Source organism: Phoxinus phoxinus (assembly GCF_949152265.1).
Source record: "Phoxinus phoxinus genome assembly, chromosome: 25".
Lineage (NCBI taxonomy): Eukaryota > Metazoa > Chordata > Actinopteri > Cypriniformes > Leuciscidae > Phoxinus > Phoxinus phoxinus.
Genome location: NC_136900.1, coordinates 3,799,711 through 3,819,414, shown reverse-complemented (window position 1 = coordinate 3,819,414; position 19,704 = coordinate 3,799,711). Strand labels below are relative to the sequence as shown.

At 40.9% G+C, this 19,704-nt stretch overlaps 2 protein-coding genes across 3 annotated transcripts in view; both read right to left on the bottom strand.

Annotated features, from left to right (window-relative positions):
* slc7a10b (solute carrier family 7 member 10b) overlaps positions 1-16,618 on the bottom strand; it is a 28,459-nt gene extending 11,841 nt beyond the window's left edge. The window contains exons 1-7 of one of the 2 annotated variants that reach the window (XM_079603426.1): positions 16,545-16,618; positions 8,503-8,707; positions 8,263-8,414; positions 6,563-6,688; positions 3,743-3,896; positions 3,281-3,404; positions 581-684 (exon numbers count right to left, since the gene is read on the bottom strand). In XM_079603426.1, the coding sequence (XP_079459552.1) occupies positions 581-684; positions 3,281-3,404; positions 3,743-3,896; positions 6,563-6,688; positions 8,263-8,414; positions 8,503-8,507 (665 nt within the window). In that variant the 5' untranslated portion in view covers positions 8,508-8,707; positions 16,545-16,618. Of the gene's footprint in view, positions 1-580; positions 685-3,280; positions 3,405-3,742; positions 3,897-6,562; positions 6,689-8,262; positions 8,415-8,502; positions 8,708-12,338; positions 12,505-16,544 lie in introns of those variants that run through there. The other variant, XM_079603425.1, reaches the window with a different exon arrangement.
* Positions 15,865-19,700, bottom strand: faap24 (FA core complex associated protein 24; the record flags this gene model as incomplete). Its single annotated transcript, XM_079603428.1, has 4 exons — positions 15,865-16,811; positions 17,074-17,229; positions 17,319-17,458; positions 19,592-19,700. 4 exons carry the CDS (start codon positions 19,698-19,700, stop codon positions 16,569-16,571), a joined length of 648 nt encoding a protein of 215 aa, XP_079459554.1. The 3' UTR covers positions 15,865-16,568.
* Positions 19,701-19,704: the final 4 nt, after the last annotated feature.

Genomic DNA, 19,704 nt, shown 5'->3' with positions numbered 1-19,704 from the left:
TTTAAAATAACTGTTTTCTATGGAAGCTTGTATCCGCTACAGAATAAAAAATAAAAAAGGTGATTGTATTAGTTTACATCACATAATTGCGAGATATAAAGTCACAATTGCGAATTATAAAGCCAGAATTGCGTGATATAAACTCAGAATTGCGTGATATAAACTTGCAATTGCGACTTTTTTTCTCAGAATTGCATGTTTATATTTTGCAATTCTGACTTTATAATACGCAGTTCTAAGAAATAAAGTCACAATTGTGAGATAAAAAGTCACATTTATATTTTTAAATGTTTTATTCTGTGGTGGAAACAAGCTTTCATAGTTTTTTTTATTATAATATATTTTATTCCTGTGTTCAAAACTGAATGTTTAGCATGATTACAGGAATAAGTTACAGTTTAAAACATATTACAATAGAAAAAGGACATATATTACAATTATTTCACATTCTTTTTTTATTTTATTTTTTGCTGTCTTTGTTTTTTTTTACCATTTTACCACAAGAATCGATATAATGTTCTGTGTTTCCTCAGGAGGTCAAGGTAACTGTGAAGGTGAAAGGAAAAAGAAAAGCGCTCACCTGGAGGAGGTGAAGAGATAACCATTGATGCCGCCGAAAGTGGAGAGTGCCACAGAGATCGGCATGAGGGTGGAAAACATCCCGAGGAGTTTCTCACCGAAAGTCTGAGGCATAAAGCACATCATTAATACATAAAGCCCACTGATATCACATGTGCCGTCTGTGTTGTTTTCACACCTGCTTTACTAAAGTATTCAAATCAAGCAATGTACAAATGCAGCCACACAATCTGTGTTAAAGGCAGGGTAGGCAGGTTTTTTCTAAAAAACTTTTTCCCAAATTAGTTTAAACTGTCTTTAAATACCAATACATAATTAAAATGTAAGTACTCTGAAAAAGAGAGTATAAAAATAGAGTGTCTGTAGCCCTCTCAGGGCTGCAATAAACACAGCTACTTATTCCATTCACTCCCACCCCCTCCCTTCTGGGCTCCACCCCCTCCCTTCTGGGCTCCACCCCCTCCCTTCTGGGCTCCACCCTCTCCCTTATTGGCTCCACCCCCTCCCTTCTGGGCTCCACCCCCTCCATTCTGGGCTCCACCCCCTCCCTTCTGGGCTCCACCCCCTCCCTTCTGGGCTCCACCCCCTCCCTTATTGGCTCCACCCCCTCCCTTCTGGGCCCCACCCCCTCCCTTCTTGGCTCCACCCCCTCCCTTCTGGGCTCCTTCCAAAGCCACACCCCCAAAACACATGAACGCGCGATGCCGACCGCTCAGCTGGAGGAGGACGCCTTTACCAGCGCCGAGCGCAGTGCATGTAGTGACATCATGAATCACATGTAATAAAATACCTAACTTTATCATTATTAATATAAATAAATAACTTTTAGCTAGCATATCGATACTGGTAAAGTTTAAAATATATTGAGTTCGATTCGGTAACGAACTAGTAACATAAGGCAAAGCTAAAAACAGGTTGCATTGATACACGTTTTCCCATTACCATCAGTTACACTGTGATGAAGGAGAATTTCGTGTAAGATTCAAACATATACGGTGTTTTGCATGTAAGAGCTTCCACTATGAAAGCACTGTTGACTCTGATGAGGACTACACTATTGATATTGACTCTCGTCTGACTTCTTGCTTTATCCAAAGACTTTTTGGTCATAGCCTTTTCGAATACTGTCTTCCTTTTTTGGCTTGTTTGCCTTCGCTGACTGTATATGCAGGTACTGGGAGTTTTGACTGCTCTTTCTCTGCCATAATTGTGATTATTCCTAGCTTCCGTGCCTCTTCCCCTCCTCGAGTCAAACGGGTGCGCGCATGTGGGCAGATCCTGTAGCGGCAGGGGTGGTAGCCATGGTAGCGAGGGAGAGTGACAGTCGCCCAGCCAATCATTTCATTCGTCCCGAATGGAAATAAGTAGCTGTGTTTATTGCAGCCCTGAGAGGACTACAGACACTCTATTTTTTTCAACTCTCTTTTTCAGAGTGCTTACATTTTAATTATGTATTGGTATATAAAGACAGTTTAAACTAATTTTGGAAAAAGTTTTTTTAGAAAAAAACCTGCCTACCCTGCCTTTAACCACATTTACACAGCGCTATTCCCAAACTTGTGCGTTGTTTCTAAAATAAATCTGACATATACTTTACTAAGACTATACAGCATCACTTCTCACAGAATACAGAATAAATCCATCACTTGATCCATGGTTATTATCGATTACTAAAACAATAAAAATATATTCTTGTTTTCTGTCATCAAAATAAACATGAACTGAAATAAAATAAAATAAATTCAAAAAAATTATTTGCTATAAGCTATTTTCCAAAACAATATATCTAATTTTCATTAGTTAACTTGATTTACTAAAACAAAACAAAAATGTTTTTTTTATTAAGATTAATAAAAACATAATATATAACATAAGACATATTGTTTTTATAAACTGATAAAAACACAACAAAATAGAAGAAAAAAACTTTAATTAAAATGAAAACTGAATATACAAAAATAAAATCTAATTCAAAATATAAAAAAAGGCTATAGTATATCAGTGATAGTACAAAAATAACACAGATTTAACCATCAATTGAGTTATTAACTGCTGCCCTGGGGACGGGGTGTGTTTCCCGAAAGCATCGTTAGCCAACTATAATCGCAAGTTCTGTCGTTATCAGCAGTTCAGCGAGTCGTGTTTCCCGAAAGCATCGTTCTAACGAACATTCGCAAACAGCATCGCAGAGTGTGTGTTAGTAACGACAGATCTCGGCCTGTGGTTAGAAGCAGTTTCTAGTTTGCATGACATGGACTTAATAAATCCTTATCTTGAGCAAAATAAGCAAGCTGATCTTTTATTTATAATACATACAAATGTAATTTACGTCTTTAAGTTTGTCAAAAGATTTAAAGCGTTGTTTTTGAAGTGTGTGAACGTGCTGTAGTGCGTAAGAACGAGACTGACTGAATCTGGAAATAAAGCAAAATGAGAAATAGTCCTCAGATGCCATGTTTGTAATTTATAGCAAAACATCGAGCATTAATTAGATATCAAACTAAAAAGGAAGTTATTACTCCATTCTCTTCTCAACTTCAGTTTCATGTCGACTGTAATGAAATTCCGTCTGCTTTCTGCGGACTGTAATACTTGTAATCCCATACATAAAAGTGACACAAATGTTTATTGAATCCGTGAGTGTTAGCAGTGTTAATAATCTAATAAGAATAAACCCGGCGGGTCAAAGGCCTGTACTTACAACAGCCACTGCGTTGGAGGACAGCAGCTCATCGGGAGACATGGAGGAAAAATAAGCGATGTTTGTGAGAGTGTACACACATGTCACCAGGGGAATGGAGATGTATATCGCTCGTGGCAGATTCCTGAGGTAAACAAACAAACAAACATATTATACCAACACAAATAATATTCACATTGGTATATCCAGCCACAGTGCATCATGTGTGGATAAAGATATTACGGAGTAGATCATAATTGTGGGTTAAAAAAGTGAGCCAAAAATGCATTTAGCCCATTGACAGGAATCTGTTTAGGATTTTAATCTATACAGTGCATGTACATTTTTAAATAGCATATCATTAACGTGACCCAAATGAATAATCCTGATAATTATATCAGTTGAACGACAGCTGTGAGCCAGAATGATTGTTCCAGCAGAGTGTGTGAGTCCAGGCATGTTTTAAAGTGGTGTCAGACGAACCTCCTGGGATCCACCACCTCCTCCGTGACGTAGTTGAGGAAGTTCCAGCCGCTGAAGGCAAAGGAGGCATGAAGGAAAGCCAGGGCAATCTGCCCTATAGACGGGGCTTTATTAAACGTGAACGCCACCTGTGGGGTCAGGCTCTCATAGTTACCTGAGCAGACGGGAACAAACGGTTAATCAAACATGCGCTGTGAAGAGAGATGACATTGCAAATGATTGAAAGGATTCCTGTCTATTGACAGACTGATATATCAGTATAACAGTTTGCCTTGTCAAAAGTCTTGTCAATATATTTCCCAGGGGGTGTATATATATTTTTAATTTCAAAATTATTCAACACCACTTTGTAGAGATCTGGTTTCATTTTGAGGATGTTTTTTTTAAAGGGGTTAAAGGGGTCAGGACATGAGAAATCAAATGTGCCTTGATCTTTGGATCAATAAGAGGTCTTTGTACTATCATCCTGCAAGTTTACAGCTTAAAACGTCCTCCTCATTATAAACAAAGCATTTATTTAATCAAAAACAGCTCGTTTTGATATTGGGTGATCTGTGATGTCACACGGGCAAACACATTTGCATATGACTGCCTCCAAAGAAAGACACGCCCACTCACATTCAGTCACTAACGGCTGAAATTTGTCTACACTGGATGTGAGCGTCACATCGCATCGAAAGCTCATAGAAGCCATTATAATGACGCACGCTGTCTACAGCACTGGATGTAGATGTGTATGTAGATACAGATGTGTGTTGGGTTTCTGATGTTTTCTACGTGCTTGAGTCTGTCGCCAACAGGACAATTGGAAGTGTAAAGGAACGCTTTGACACTGTTTTAATAGCTCATTTGTGTCTCTGTACAGTCTCCAGAAGGATAATGCAGCATCGGAAGCAAGTAGATTGTTTGTTTTGAATGGCATCTTGGATAATGTTGGAGGATTATGTGTTTGTTCGGAGAATTTGACAGCAGATTGTTTTGTAATCGAGGCACAGTGTAATGGAGAGTTCACAAAGAAACTTTAGTTGAAAGATGAAGCATCCAACTGTATTGGATCTGACTGCAGCTGCATCAAACCCTAAGTAAATTATTTCATAATGCCTTTCCTGTAAATTACACTTTTATATGGATAATGTTTTCATGTTACATTCTGTTGTTGGATGTACTAACGGACACAAGAGACTTGACTCCCGGCATCTAAATCACTGAGGACCTTGTGGTTGAAGTTGTTACTCGAGGATGGATGAGTACCAACTGTTCGTGATCCAGCTCCTGATAGTCTCCGGAGCGAGAAGGGAGAGCGCACACTTTATTACAGTTCATAGGAGTTGTTTTACGGATATTAAGCACCCCTGAAAAGGCAAGTCTCTATTTATTTGTTTACTGTTAGTTGTAACAAGTGTTTTTGTCTAATTCAATGTTGATGATAATGTATTGGAGAGAGACACTACGGGCTCTATTTTAACGATCTGAAACGCAAGTATGAAATGCGAAACGCAAGTAACTTTGTGGGCGGATCCCGGGCGCTGTTGCTATTATACCGGCGGGATAAATGACTCTTGCGCCGACGCAAATCTAAAATGTGTTTGTCTGAAGTTGCTTCATTATTCATAGGTGTGGTTTGGGCGTAACATGAAATAAACCAATCAGAGCGTCCTCTCACATTCCCTTTAAGAGCCGGCGCTTGTTCCATGGCGGATTGCTATTATAACGGCGGATTTGCCGGCGCACGCCAGGAGCGGTTCACAGCCGAGGAGACCGACGCTCTCATCAGGGCCGTAAAACACAGAGAAGTGACATTGTATGAGGATGGGAGAAACCCACCCAAATTAGCTTCGGTTAAACAGGCGTATAATAATTTGGGTAAATTTGTAATCTGGATTTGTGCCTATTTTTTCACATCTTCACGGACACAACAATGATTTCCCTCATGTGGTAACATGTTTCCTTGTAATAATGTATGATTTGCAAAAATGAAAACTGCTGCGTCTGTTTATATTAGAGAATCAAAGTGTATGCGCGTTGTTCACACGCTACATTATGGCCAAGCAAGCGCCCTTAAAATAGCATATGACTAACGTGCAATGCACCACTGACTTTAGACTAGGTTTTTCCTGGTCAGTGGCGGAAATGTTTTCTGAAACTGCAAAATAGCACCAGGGAACGTTTGTGCCAGAACACGCTCTTCTTTTCGCTGAACCCTCTGTAGGCATTATTGTCAGACTCCGGGTCGAACTGAACACTGCTGACAGTTTCCGACATTTTCAATGCGTGAGATTGTCCTGTTTTGTTGCCATAGAGCTCTTAAAGCTCCGCCCCCTCTTCTTGAAAGGGGGCGAGGAACAGCAGCTCATTTGCATTTAAAGGGACACACACAAACTGTGTTTTTTTGCTCACTCCCAAAAAGTGGCAATTTTAACTGTGGGGGTATTTTGAGCTAAAACTTAACATGCACACTCTGGGGACATCAGAGACTTATTTTATATCTCTTAAAAAGGCGCATAATAGGCCCTCATTAAAGGAACCGCCCCTTAAAAACTGATCATTTCAGACAGAGGGCCAGAATAAGGCTTGAAAATAATGTTTTTTCGCATATATATATTTATATATTTCTTCTTTTGTGTGTGTGTGTGCAAATTAACATTATAAGTGAACCTCAGGGAACATAAAAATAATGTAAAAATCCATGTCATGACCCCTTTAATGTTTTAGCAATGTTTTAACTACTTTGTTTTTCTCATTAAATTATTATATATATTTTTTGAATTAATGACACAATATTAACATAAAGCTCTTTAGATATCCATGTGACATTCTCACCTCCAAAGATCTGCACCAAACCGACAGTAATGATGAGCCCCAGAGCTAGAAGCTTTCCCACTGTAAACGCGTCCTGGATCCGTGTAGCCAAACGCACGCTGTAGCAGTTCACCCATGTCAAAAACACTACAAACATTCACACAGAGACAACATAAACATTTAAATAATGTCGAGATTGATTAACTTAATGTGTGACTTCAAATACAATGTTTAAAGTTTTCATGTAAAATGTTGCCATCAGAAAATACTGATTTAGGATTAGCTTGTGGTTCTTGACCAAAATGTGGGAATGCTCGAGGGGAAGTTGGACTTGTAATTCTATGGGCTCATCCATCAGTGTCACCGCTTACAGACTCTTTCATAATCACTTTCCCTCTACCAAGAGAAGTTTAAGCCCAATTGAAACAAATTACTTTCAATGAGAACAAAAAGGGGGGCAAAGAGCAGGTCTGTGAGGAGATGAAATGCCTAGCGTTTTCCTGCCGCTGTCTTGCTCTTGCTGTTTTGGTTTGAGCATGACTTATTAAAGCCACACAACAGGCTTTAATAAAGCGAGCTAATGCAGCAATCACATGCTATAGACCCATGCCACCTCCAACACTGATCAGTCAAGTGCTCTTGGCACAAATCCAGGGTTGTAACTGTAACTGGGTCATCCCAAAGACTTTAGATTAGTGGTTCTCAACCAGGGGCCGGGACCCACTAGAGGGCCTCAGCAAACTTTCAAAGGAGTTAAAGAAGCATCAAAATCAGCTAAAATATCTAAAAAACAAGATATATTCAATGAAGAACCAGGGTTCCCACAGTCTTGAAAAACTAGGACGTCTAGAATTCTAGATCGGAAAAAAATCATGTAAATTCATAAACTCTTAAAACTCAATTGCCTTTCATGGCCACTTTATTAGCTACACATTGCTAGTAGTGTGTTGGGCCCCGTTTTGCCATCAGAACTGCCTTAATTCTTTGTGGCAAAGATTCAACAAGGTGCTGGAAACAATCCTCAGAGATTTTAGTCCATATTATCATGATAGCATCACGCAGTTGCTGCGTTTGTCGGATCTGACCATCCATGATGCGAATCTCCCGTTCCAGCACATCCCAAAGCTGCTCTATTGGATTGAGATCTGGTGATCTGGAGGCCATTTTAGTTTAGTGAACTGATTTTCAGTTTGAGATGATTTGAGCATCATGACATGTGCGTTATCCTGCTGGAAGTAACCATCAGAAGTCATGAGTAAACTGTGGTTATAAAGGGATGGAAATGCTCAGGTAGGCTGTGGCATTTAAACGATGCCCAATTGGTACTAAAGGGCCCAATGTGTGCCAAGACAATAACCTACACACCATTATACCACCAGTAGCCTGAACCGTTGATACAAGGCAGGATGGATCCATGCTTCTGAATGGTGAAATCGAGACTCATCAAACCAGGCAACGTTTTTCCAATCTTATATTGCCCAAATTTGGTGAGCCCGTGTTTGAAACCTTCAAACGTCATTATATTTGCTTTTTTCCCCCCGGTTGAACAGAAAAACACACTTCACGAAATTCTGCTTAGAAATTGAGGTTAAATTCTGGTGAACCCTCATGTTAACCAAAGCCATTTCAAAATGTAGACTTTTAGCACAATTATATAAACTCCGTCATCAGGCTGTTTAAAGAAATGAATCGAATAGATAAATAAAGAAGCAAGCACTCACATATGCAGATGGTGGACAGCATGCGTGTGGCTATGTATGGAGGAATGCAATGTGGAAAAACTGGCTGAAGCACATAGTTGGAGAAAGTAAGCGCTATGACTGCCAATGTGGTGGGATACATGATCAATACTGCACTCCATAATAGCAGAAACCTAGAGAGCAACACAACACATTCAGGATATGTGACAGACGTTTGATTTTCATTCATTTTTCAAAAGATCACATATGAACCTGTCATACCCCATGAGACCGCCAAAAATCTCTGTGACGTAGGAATAGTCTCCCCCAGATTTGGGGATGGTGACCCCTAACTCAGCGTAGCAAAGGGAACCCAGAGCCGCTACGCCTCCTCCTAACACCCACACCACCAGCGCCAACCCAACGGATCCAGAATGCTCCAGAACACCCTTAGGAGAGATGAAGATTCCTGAGCCAATAATGTTACCTGAGAAAACAAACAAATCACATGTAATTGTTATTGCCTATCTACATTTGTCCTGAACACAACAGCCCTAGTCATTCATAATGCAAACCTGTTGTCTTTTCTTGGTCTGTATGTTTTACATTCACACATTCACACCTTCATATTAACATTTGCTCTTGGGCAAACCTGTGAACTCAATGAAATCACACTGGTGTCTTTGATATACTGTATACCACTTGATATATTATTTTCTATTTAATTCCTATTCATAAGAGAATCCTGGAAAAAAAAATGATGACAAGCAAAGTCCCTTTCATGCAAAGTTGACTGTTCCTATAGCAACCGGAGCTTCTAACGCAGCTTTACCGATCAGCGACTGGTTCTTTCATTTAGAAGGACGGGACTTATTTCACTATATTGCGCATTTATTGCGAAGTGGATTACCAACAATACTGATTGACCACCTATAAGCTGACCCTGTCACGCCGGGAGGAGAAACCAAGATCTACCACTTAGCCAAAGCACGCCATCAATCAACACAGCATATTGGCCAAATCAAATGCATCAAGAAAGATAATCAACAGGTCCTCCAAAACCCACCCGCCACCCTACGATGCTGGAGCGCATACTTCTCGGGGATCTGCAAACACCAGTTGCCCACCCGCCGATTCAAAGTGACAAACCCATCCTTGGACCCATCCCTGCCTTCACCAGTGCAGAGGTAGCAGTCAAGATGAAAACTGGGAAAGCGATGGGCCCTGACTACATCCCAGTGTAAGCCTGTCAACTGGGGCATCACTATCCTCACTGATTTGTTCAATTGAATTGCCAACTTATGGTGAGGCCTCACACACTTGGCTGACCTGCACCACTGTGACCATCTGGAAGGGCAAAGGTGACGTGGCCAAATGCCCCAATTACCGCCCAATCTGCCTCCTATGCCACGCAATGAAAATCTTTGAACGAGTTATCGAAGGCTGGCTTCGGGAAATAGCCTCCATTTTGCCAAACCAAAGCGGCTTTGTCCATGGATGCGGCACCACAGATGCAATCCATGCCGCTCCTGGAGAGGCACTGTGAGAAGAAAAGCCTGTACACATGGCGTCCCTTGACCTGGAGAAGGCTTTTGACAGAGTGCCCCACGGCCTCATCTGGCACGCACTTCAGGCTCACGGTGTCCCTGTAGCCAACGTGACTTGCTCTACACCAGTGTCACCAGCACCGTCCACTGCCCTGTTGGAACACTGCTGCCCTTACCAATTACCATTGGTGTCCACCAAAGCTTGCCTCTCTCACCACTCCTGTTTGTCCTGTGTATGGACCCAATCACCAAGGACTTGCAAGCGCCTCATTCACGCACGGACACTCTGCAGTTGACGTCTTTCTCACCACCAAATGCAAAGATGTGCAGTGGCTAACTCAAAGGTGGAAGACATGCTTGGATGACATGCAATTAAACATAAAAAAGACAGAGTACCTGGGACGTGGCTCCCAAACCGACATCAGCGTCAATGGCGAAGAACTGAAGAAGGCCCTGGACGAATACCTCGGATCCGTTATCACCAGTGACGGCAGCACCCTTTCTGATGCTAAAGCACGGGTTAACGTGGCATGGACGAAATGGCGCCAGCTCACTGGGATTCTCTACGACCACCGGATACCCAATCACCTCAAGGCCAAGATTTATAAGACCTGCACTGTGGCCCTTTATGGCACAGAGTGCTGGCCAGCATCGGAGGAACACAAACAAGCCCTTAACATCATGGAGATGCGAATGTGTACGGGCTTAGGGCTAACACGATTGGACCACATAACAGACAAAGATGTCAGCTGGGTGTTGTCCCAATTTAGGAGTAGATGCGCTAAGTGTGACTACGGACAAATCGTACGGAGCAACAAGGATTTAGTGGCTAGAAAGGCGCTGTGCCTAAGTCCCCAAGGATGCTGATCACGAGGACAACCAAAGATGCGGTGGCTCGATCGACTGAAGGAAGACATGAAGATCGTCAATGCTGCCAGGAGGACGCCCTCGACCGTGCCATAGGAAGAAAGCGGTGCAAAAAAAAGCAGACCTCGCAGACGAATAGGAGTAACACTAGGATGGAGAAAATAAGAAGCGTATTGAAACTGCTCAGGTAATGTCAATGGTATGACCTATTTCAGGGGTGGATAACATTATTATTTAAAATCGGTCAGAGCTAGAAATGTATCTTCAAATTTACAGGTAAAGCTTCATTTTGATGAAGACTTATGACAATCCCCAACTACTTTTTATGCACAATAACATGCCTCCCAAAAGAGGTCAACATGTTTTGTTCCCCCAGTGGGAAGTTTTTTCCCTCCCCCTGCCAATAACGGTGTGGAAAGAAATGCTCAACAAATTTTTTGGTAAACAAATGTTGAGATTTGTTATTTTACAAAAATAAACCCAGTCTGAGAAATATTCACTGGAGTAAAGACGAGCTCCAGCTTCCCTTTCATTATTGCATGCCTCCCAGTAATCCCAGTAAAAAAAAACAACAACACCCCCATAAGATTATGTAACAAAACTGATATTTATCCCTTTTTTTATTAAAGCATTACATTTGAAGTAGAACCCAATATTATTCAAAAGCGATCACAAATGCTTGCCTAGTCAACATCAGCACTAACCCTGCTGTAGTACCTGAGAGAGTTGCATGGCAAGACAATGATCAGCCCCCCTTCACTAGCCCGCTTCCTGGCAGCTCTTCTCTCAAGCACTCGTACAACGACATTACGTAACAGCAGGCATAAATAATTTACTGCTGCCCGTCAAAGCCCCGGATACCATCAGAAGCGGAGGGAACAATCTTTAGCTTTCATTCGGCGGCCCCTTTTAAGAGGACAAACACCTCTGAGAGGCCTACATACGGCGGATGTTGGTTTTAGACTCAAGGAAAAGAATGGTTTAAAAGATCTGCAAACTTTAAATGAATGTTGTTTAACACTCATTAATTGTTGAGATTCAATGATTATATTGTTTTCCGAGATTTTTAGTTTAAAAAAAAAGAATGGAACAAACAAGCAAGTCAGACATAACTACCTTACTATGTTCTTGAGTGATACTAAGAAATCACAAAACAAAAAAAGATTACTTAACAAAAAAAAAAAAAGATAATGCAATACAATCAATTAATCAAATACATTTTTATTTATAAAGCGCTTTACAACAACCAAAGTTGATCCAGCGCTTTGCTGGACAGAGACAAAAGTACAGACAAAAAAAAATAAAAAATACAGGATAATATAACGACCACAGTTACTGTTATTAAATAATTATGTAATTATTCATAAATCAATAAATAGCTATTAAATATGTATAAATACATATTAAATTTGTTACATATTAAAATAATATTATATAAAATAATAATTAAGCAACAAATAAAATTGATTTAAGCACTCTTAAATCAATAAATCACAAATAGTTAATCTGACTCTATGGTAATCTAACATGCATTTAAGAGTGCTTTAAACAGTCTATATTGTGTTCTAGTGTGCCTAAAAGCCAAATATAACAGTACACGACTAACAAGATGGTGAATATCTTGTCTTTATTAGTCTCAATACATTTACATGTTAGAAGAATGAACCATCATCAGAAAGGCAACAAGTTGTAAACTTCCCTTACCAATGATGATCGCGCACGCGCTCAGAAGTCCAATCTCCTTCTTGAGTGTCACGCGCTCAGGGATGCTGGAGTCTCGTTTAAGCTCGCTATCTTTCATGATGCTCCTCTGAGCCTCCGTCCTTTTCCTCTCTACTCCATCCATTTCAGTGAGCGCACGAACAGAGAGCTGGGCTTCCTCTCTTTAACTCGCTCCAGAGGACTGAGGGACGGTGTAAAGGCCGCGCAGGCGCCGCATCGCGCGCTGTCCGGGCAGAATGTTAACGAGCGCGCGGCATGACTGATTCACACACGCTGATGCAAAGACATGTTCTGACATTTTACAGAACCATAAATTACTTTATGATATTTGCACTTACTTAAAAAAAGAAAAGACAGAAATAATGGGCTAATTTATTCATTTATATACACTTTTATTTTTTATTTTTCTCTCAAAAGGGCAGCAGCAATTACTCACACAGATATAACCTACAGGCTTCCATAGTCTATGGCATGTTTACTAAAGAACACCAGCTGAAAGGAGAGTGGTACAGGGTGATCCCCACATCCACAGAGGTTTCCTCAAGCTCCCATTCATCCTGAAAGGATCCCCAGTGTGGAATTTAAGAAGTCAAGTCGTGAATTTGTGGCCGCAGCTTTTCTCTGCATGCAGAATAAAGGAGGCCAGTTTTCAGCTGATCTCCCAAGGAAAGCCGTTGAGAGTGAGCTGCTTTGTAGTCCAGCAGGAAGGCTGAAACTCTGCCAGCAGTGTGCGACGCTTAACAGAGGAAGTCGAGCAGAAAACCAATATATCACAGGAGCAACAGAGAGGAGAGGTGGACACAGGGAGAAGATGTACTGCGGAGAGCACACTATATGCCTGCACTCAAACCAGGAGGAAATTCATGTCTCAACTCAATTCAAATTGGCCAAGTCTTAAATCTTATGTGCCAATGATATTTGTTGTTGTTGTAATTTCATACTGAAGCAAGAAAATCTGAGGTTTACGAGTTCAAATGGTCAACGACACCATTTTGCCAGTGCCAATTAGTGACCTAAATATATGGCAGAATCTTTCATTTTGTTTTGTTTTGTTTTTTGCACAAACTTTAATTTCTCAAATCAGTACATATATCCAAATTATCCACATTATCATATAACCGGATTATTACTGAAAAAAAAAAACTATATTTGTTGATGCTGTTCATAAAAAAAAAAAAAAAATAGATTCAAAATCATTATTAAATATTTTGAATTCAATCATGCTTTCCACAGGGCTGAATTGGGAGAGTAAATGTTGAACTAGTGTTATTTATGCAGTTTTTTTGGAGAGACTTTTGCTATTTAAAAGTTTCTGCTATGTCAGTGTTTTTAGGGGTGAAGTGTTGATCTTGAGCTTGGTTTAAGGACCCACGAACGAGAATTCAAATGGCTGTAATAATAAAGCAATAATATCGGTCTGGATGAAACCAGTATCACTCTAGACTGCCAACACCTAACATCACACGTGTAAAGAAAAGTTATTTTTAGTTTGTTGGTATGTAAATCACAGGACTAAACAATAAGCATTATTTGAATAATTCAATTAAATCAGTTCATTATTTCAAGTTAGTTGAACATGGTTGATTCAATTTGGTTTGACTTGTTTCAATCACATGGAACCACTGTCTTAGCCAAAAAGAACTTTTTTTTTTTCTTTTTTGCCAGAGTCAGGGAAGCTCCAGTATGGGGTTAGAACTGTTGCATTATTCCAAATAGGCTGAATAAGATTGAGATTGACAAATAAACGTAAAGAGATTTACAAAAATCATTTAAATTCACAAATAAATAGATTAAGATACACAAATGAATGTAGGGTTTCACAAAGATTTGAAAATAAAAAGTGAACAGAAATATTATAAATGTGTTTTATGTCACAAACACAATGCATCTGTGGGTGTTTTAACCCCACAAACACTTCAGCTTAGTTTGAATGAAGCGCCCAAAGAATACAGTTCCTTTCAGGGGTGCAAAATGAACCTTCCCTAAACGTTGGAGATTAACGTCAATCTGACATTGGATTCATGAAATCAACATGATTTTAATTTTCAACGTTGGGTTTGGTCTTCAAAATGCAAATTTTGTCATTGTTTTGGAGCACACTATAAGTTTATAGATAACAGTAAGGCTAACATATTCATACTAAAAGCCAAAAAACTGGGAACAGCCATTTGGGCGTCCAAATCCATTGTGGACGTTATTGAGTGACTTATTCAATCAAACTGGAACTGTGTTATAGAAATAAATGTGATATTGATATGAGGGTAGGCAGGCAGAGATTCAGAGGCATAAGGTACTGTAAATTGGTTATTACATGCAACAATGCAACAATTATAAAACAATGAATTGACATTTACTTTTATACTTAAGTACTTTTAAAAATGAGTACTTCTGTACTTTTACTTAAGTAAAAATCTGTCTTTACAACTTTTACTTGTAACAGAGTAATATTTGACCAGTAGTATCTGTACTTTTACTCAAGTAAGGAAGTTGTGTACTTTGTCCACCTCTGCGCGATACTGTTACAAAGTGCTGGGAGATCCAGAGAAAAAGTGTTTGAATTCGCCGCAGATTTAATAACATCGCTGCGAGATCTAGTGAGAAATATTCAAATTCAGCGCAGAGTTCTCTGTTATAAAACCATAGATATCAGATCTAATGTGGAAACCAGAAGAAACATTGTGTCATTAATGAACAAGTTATAGAAGGCTTTTCAGTCATTCACCATGGATTTAATGTAATAACGCTAACTGTAACCATGATATTGTGGCATAAATATATTTTTTTTCTTTTCCTTTTACAATATTCACTTCAGGGTTCGTAGCAACCTTTTGAGAGTGAAATTCAAACACTTTTCAAGTGCTTAACACTTTTTCTCAGCACTTAAACATGATAATAAACAGAGCAATTCCAATAGTGTCCTCGGGCCCTAAATATTATTCAGTTTAAATGTTATTTTTAATGTGATGACCAAAACTCACCCTAACAAGCGGCAAATGCTTTCATTTAAAATAAAAAAAAAGACATTAAATGACCACTATAACCAGCAGATGGGAGACGAGGAGCACTTATTTTCCCACACATTTAGCTTTGAAATGTATATTTAGATATTATGAAATCTCTAATATAAGATATCAAATCATGAGGAAAAACATTTGAGTAAATTTATGATTAAATTGTCTAAATTATTTTCACCTTTTATTCTACAACATAAAATACATCAGTAAAACACTTGTGATTTTTTTATAAGCTTTTACTTGTCTTGTAAAAAGCGGTTGCTAACAAGTGTCGAAATGGGGCAATAAAGGTTGTCGGGGAGATTAAACTTAAACTCATCGAGTCACTAGATGCTTTCACAGCCTCATAATCAAACTATTATACCTCAAACTTCCAGGAAACATGTTTTAAACAAAGACTGAAAGAGTTGTCAGAAGCTCAGTGATGGTGACGCTGAAGTCATGTGACCGTGTTTGTTTTTAGTTTCTAGTGTTCAATTGAAAAAAGATGAACAGAACGTCTAAGGCAAGGCAAGTTTATTTATATAGCGCATTTCATACACTATGGCAATTCAAAGTGCTTTACAGAAAAGAATTAAAATAATCACAAAATAAGGAGGTTTGTGTCGAGGGAATCAGTGTAATATGAACTTCCGGCTTCTTTTTTTGGCGTTCTATGCGGGCGTGCGCTGAAGATTTGTTCCGAATACAAAAATCTGATTTAAAATTTTAGGGTTCACATAAACACAACTTTCAGAATCTGAAATCAGGAGGAATTCTTTCGGACTGACAAAAATGAGTGCATGTAATAAATACCTAATGTGGTTTCAAGCCCTACTGTACAATGAACAAAAATAATTATTGTTATCATCTAATGTTTCTGGAAAAAGTATGTGATGATGTTTTTGTGTAACTTATACAGGTGAAATAAATAAATAAGTGAAAAAATTAGACCACAACAGCTCACACTGAAATGGGGTGAAGAACAAAGTAGATGCAACTGAGTCTTCAGCGCCACCTTCTGTCAAATGCAGAAAATGATATAATATGTGGCAAAATTCGAACTAGCCAATATTACTGTGCATTTTACTATTTCATAAACAATGACAGTTTCATAGAAATTAATTGGCAATGTAAGTGCAATTAAATCCAAGGCACAGTCTAAAATCTGCTTAAATGGGGTTTATTCGCTTACTTCAGCTCGGGACAGCCTGCATTTCTATGTGAACTGGTTGTGGAGGAAGGCTGTGATCTGCTGGGCTGTGGCCTGTCCCACTATGGGCTCGAGTTCGGGGACTGAAGCCCCGCTGAGCTGATGGATGCTGGGAAACTTCTGGAGGAGCAGCATGGCCTTCACCTTTCCAACCCCGGGAATCTGCTGAACCAGACTCAACACCGCCGGCTCCAGCAGCCTGGACACACTCTTCCTGCGGAACGGGTTCTCCTTGTGCTCCCCGAGAACCTGCGGAGGAGGACGAGTGCCTTTGAACAGCACTGAAACTTGCAATGTTTTGCATGCTATTCAAAATAAACTCAACATGAGTGGGTATCAGAGTTTATTGAGCAAAAAACAACCAGCTGATTGTACACTATCCTGCTAATTCCACCGCTACTTACCTGAAAATCAGTGCATTATGCTATACGTAAAAGAGTCACATCTGCATGTTAAAGTGCGCTGTGGAGAAATAAAGAGACGGCGTGGTACCGAAGTGCTAGTGACTGACCAGCTGTGTGATGAGCTGAGCAGCTTCAGCAACGGTGGACACGGGCAGCAGAGTCAGACCCAGCTCCAGCACCACAAACTTCTGCAGCTCGCCGAAGTACTGCTCGCTCAGACGGGTCTTCTCCACGATCACCACACCCTGGAGACCGGTGTTCGCCTGCAGGAGTAACAGCGCTCTGGAGATCAGCCGGGTTTCAATGACAACACTGAAACATTGACAAAAGCGGTTCAAAATCGGTTATTTACATTTCTGAACCGGACGATCTTCCTCCTGTAGCCGTTTCCTGCCACCAGATCACCTTCTGAAACATAGAGGACGCAGGTCTTATCCCCGAGACAGAAGTCCACAACACCCAGCTCCTCCTCGAAGATCATCTTCACACTGCCTGCAAGAGAGAGCCGGTTACTAGACACACACACACACACACACACACACACACACACACACACACACACACACACACACACACACACAGACACAGACACAGACACAGACACAGACACACACAGACACAGACACACACACACACACACACACACACACACACACACACACACACACACACACACACACACAGCTCCTCCTCGAAGATCATCTTCACACTGCCTGCAAGAGAGAGCCGGTTACTAGACACACACACACACACACACACACACACACACACACACACACACACACACACACACACACACACACACACACACACACACACACACACACACACACACACACACACAGACACAGACACACACAGACACAGACACACACACACACACACACACACACACACACACACACACACACACACACACACACAGACACAGCTCCTCCTCGAAGATCATCTTCACCCTGCCTGCAAGAGAGAGCCGGTTACTACACACACACACACACACACACACACACACACACACACACACACAGCTCCTCCTCGAAGATCATCTTCACACTGCCTGCAAGAGAGAGCCGGTTACTAGACACACACACACACACACACACACACACACACACACACACACAGCTCCTCCTCAAAGATCATCTTCACACTGCCTGCAAGAGAGAGCCGGTTACTACACACACACACACACACACACACACACACACACACACACACAGCTCCTCCTCAAAGATCATCTTCACACTGCCTGCAAGACAGAGCCGGTTACTACACACACACACACACACACACACACACACACACACACACACACACACACACACACACACACACACACACACCCAGCTCCTCCTCGAAGATCATCTTCACACTGCCTGCAAGAGAGAGCCGGTTACTACACACACACACACACACACACACACACACACACACACACACACACACACACACACACACAGCTCCTCCTCGAAGATCATCTTCACACTGCCTGCAAGACAGAGCCGGTTACTACACACACACACACACACACACACACACACACACAACACACACACACACACACACACAACACACACACACAACACACACACACACACACCGCTCCTCCTCGAAGATCATCTTCACACTGCCTGCAAGACAGAGCCGGTTACTACACACACACACACACACACACACACACACACACACACACACACACACACACACACACAGCTCCTCCTCAAAGATCATCTTCACACTGCCTGCAAGACAGAGCCGGTTACTACACACACACATACACATACACATACACACACACACACACACACACACACACACACACACAGCTCCTCCTCAAAGATCATCTTCACACTGCCTGCAAGAGAGAGCCGGTTACTAGACACACACACACACACACACACACACACACACACACACACACACCTCCTCCTCAAAGATCATCTTCACACTGCCTGCAAGACAGAGCCGGTTACTACACACACACATACACACACACACACACACACACACACACACACACAGCTCCTCCTCAAAGATCATCTTCACACTGCCTGCAAGAGAGAGCCGGTTACTAGACACACACACACACACACACACACACACACCTTCTCCTCAAAGATCATCTTCACACTGCCTGCAAGAGAGAGCCGGTTACTAGACACACACACACACACACACACACACACACACACACACACACACCTCCTCCTCCTCCTCAAAGATCATCTTCACACTGCCTGCAAGACAGAGCCGGTTACTACACACACACATACACATACACACACACACACACACACACACACACACACACACACACACAGTTTAAGACAGTGAATATAAATCTGAAAGAAAACAATAACACAATACCGACAGTAATAGAGAGTAGAGATAGTTTACATAATTAGGGACACAAAATGTCGTGTAATGACACTTTAATGTGCCGTTTCCAATAAAGCTCTAGTTTTGTCAAGCCTACGTAATTAGTATGAATAAAATACTTAATCGTGTGCATCTAGGATACATAAATTGCACACAAAAAAATTAGCTTTAGCAAGACAAAAAAAAAAGAGCGTTTATTTTCTCTATTTGCTATGTAAGTCCCAGACAGTTGTGTGAATCCCCGACCTTTAAAGCTCTGCAGCAGAGCCGATGCTCTCCACTTCTCATGGGTGATTATGTGTCCGTATGGAGGAGAGGCGTTCAGGAGCCTCGCGGGAACTGGTTTGCTGTCCATAGAT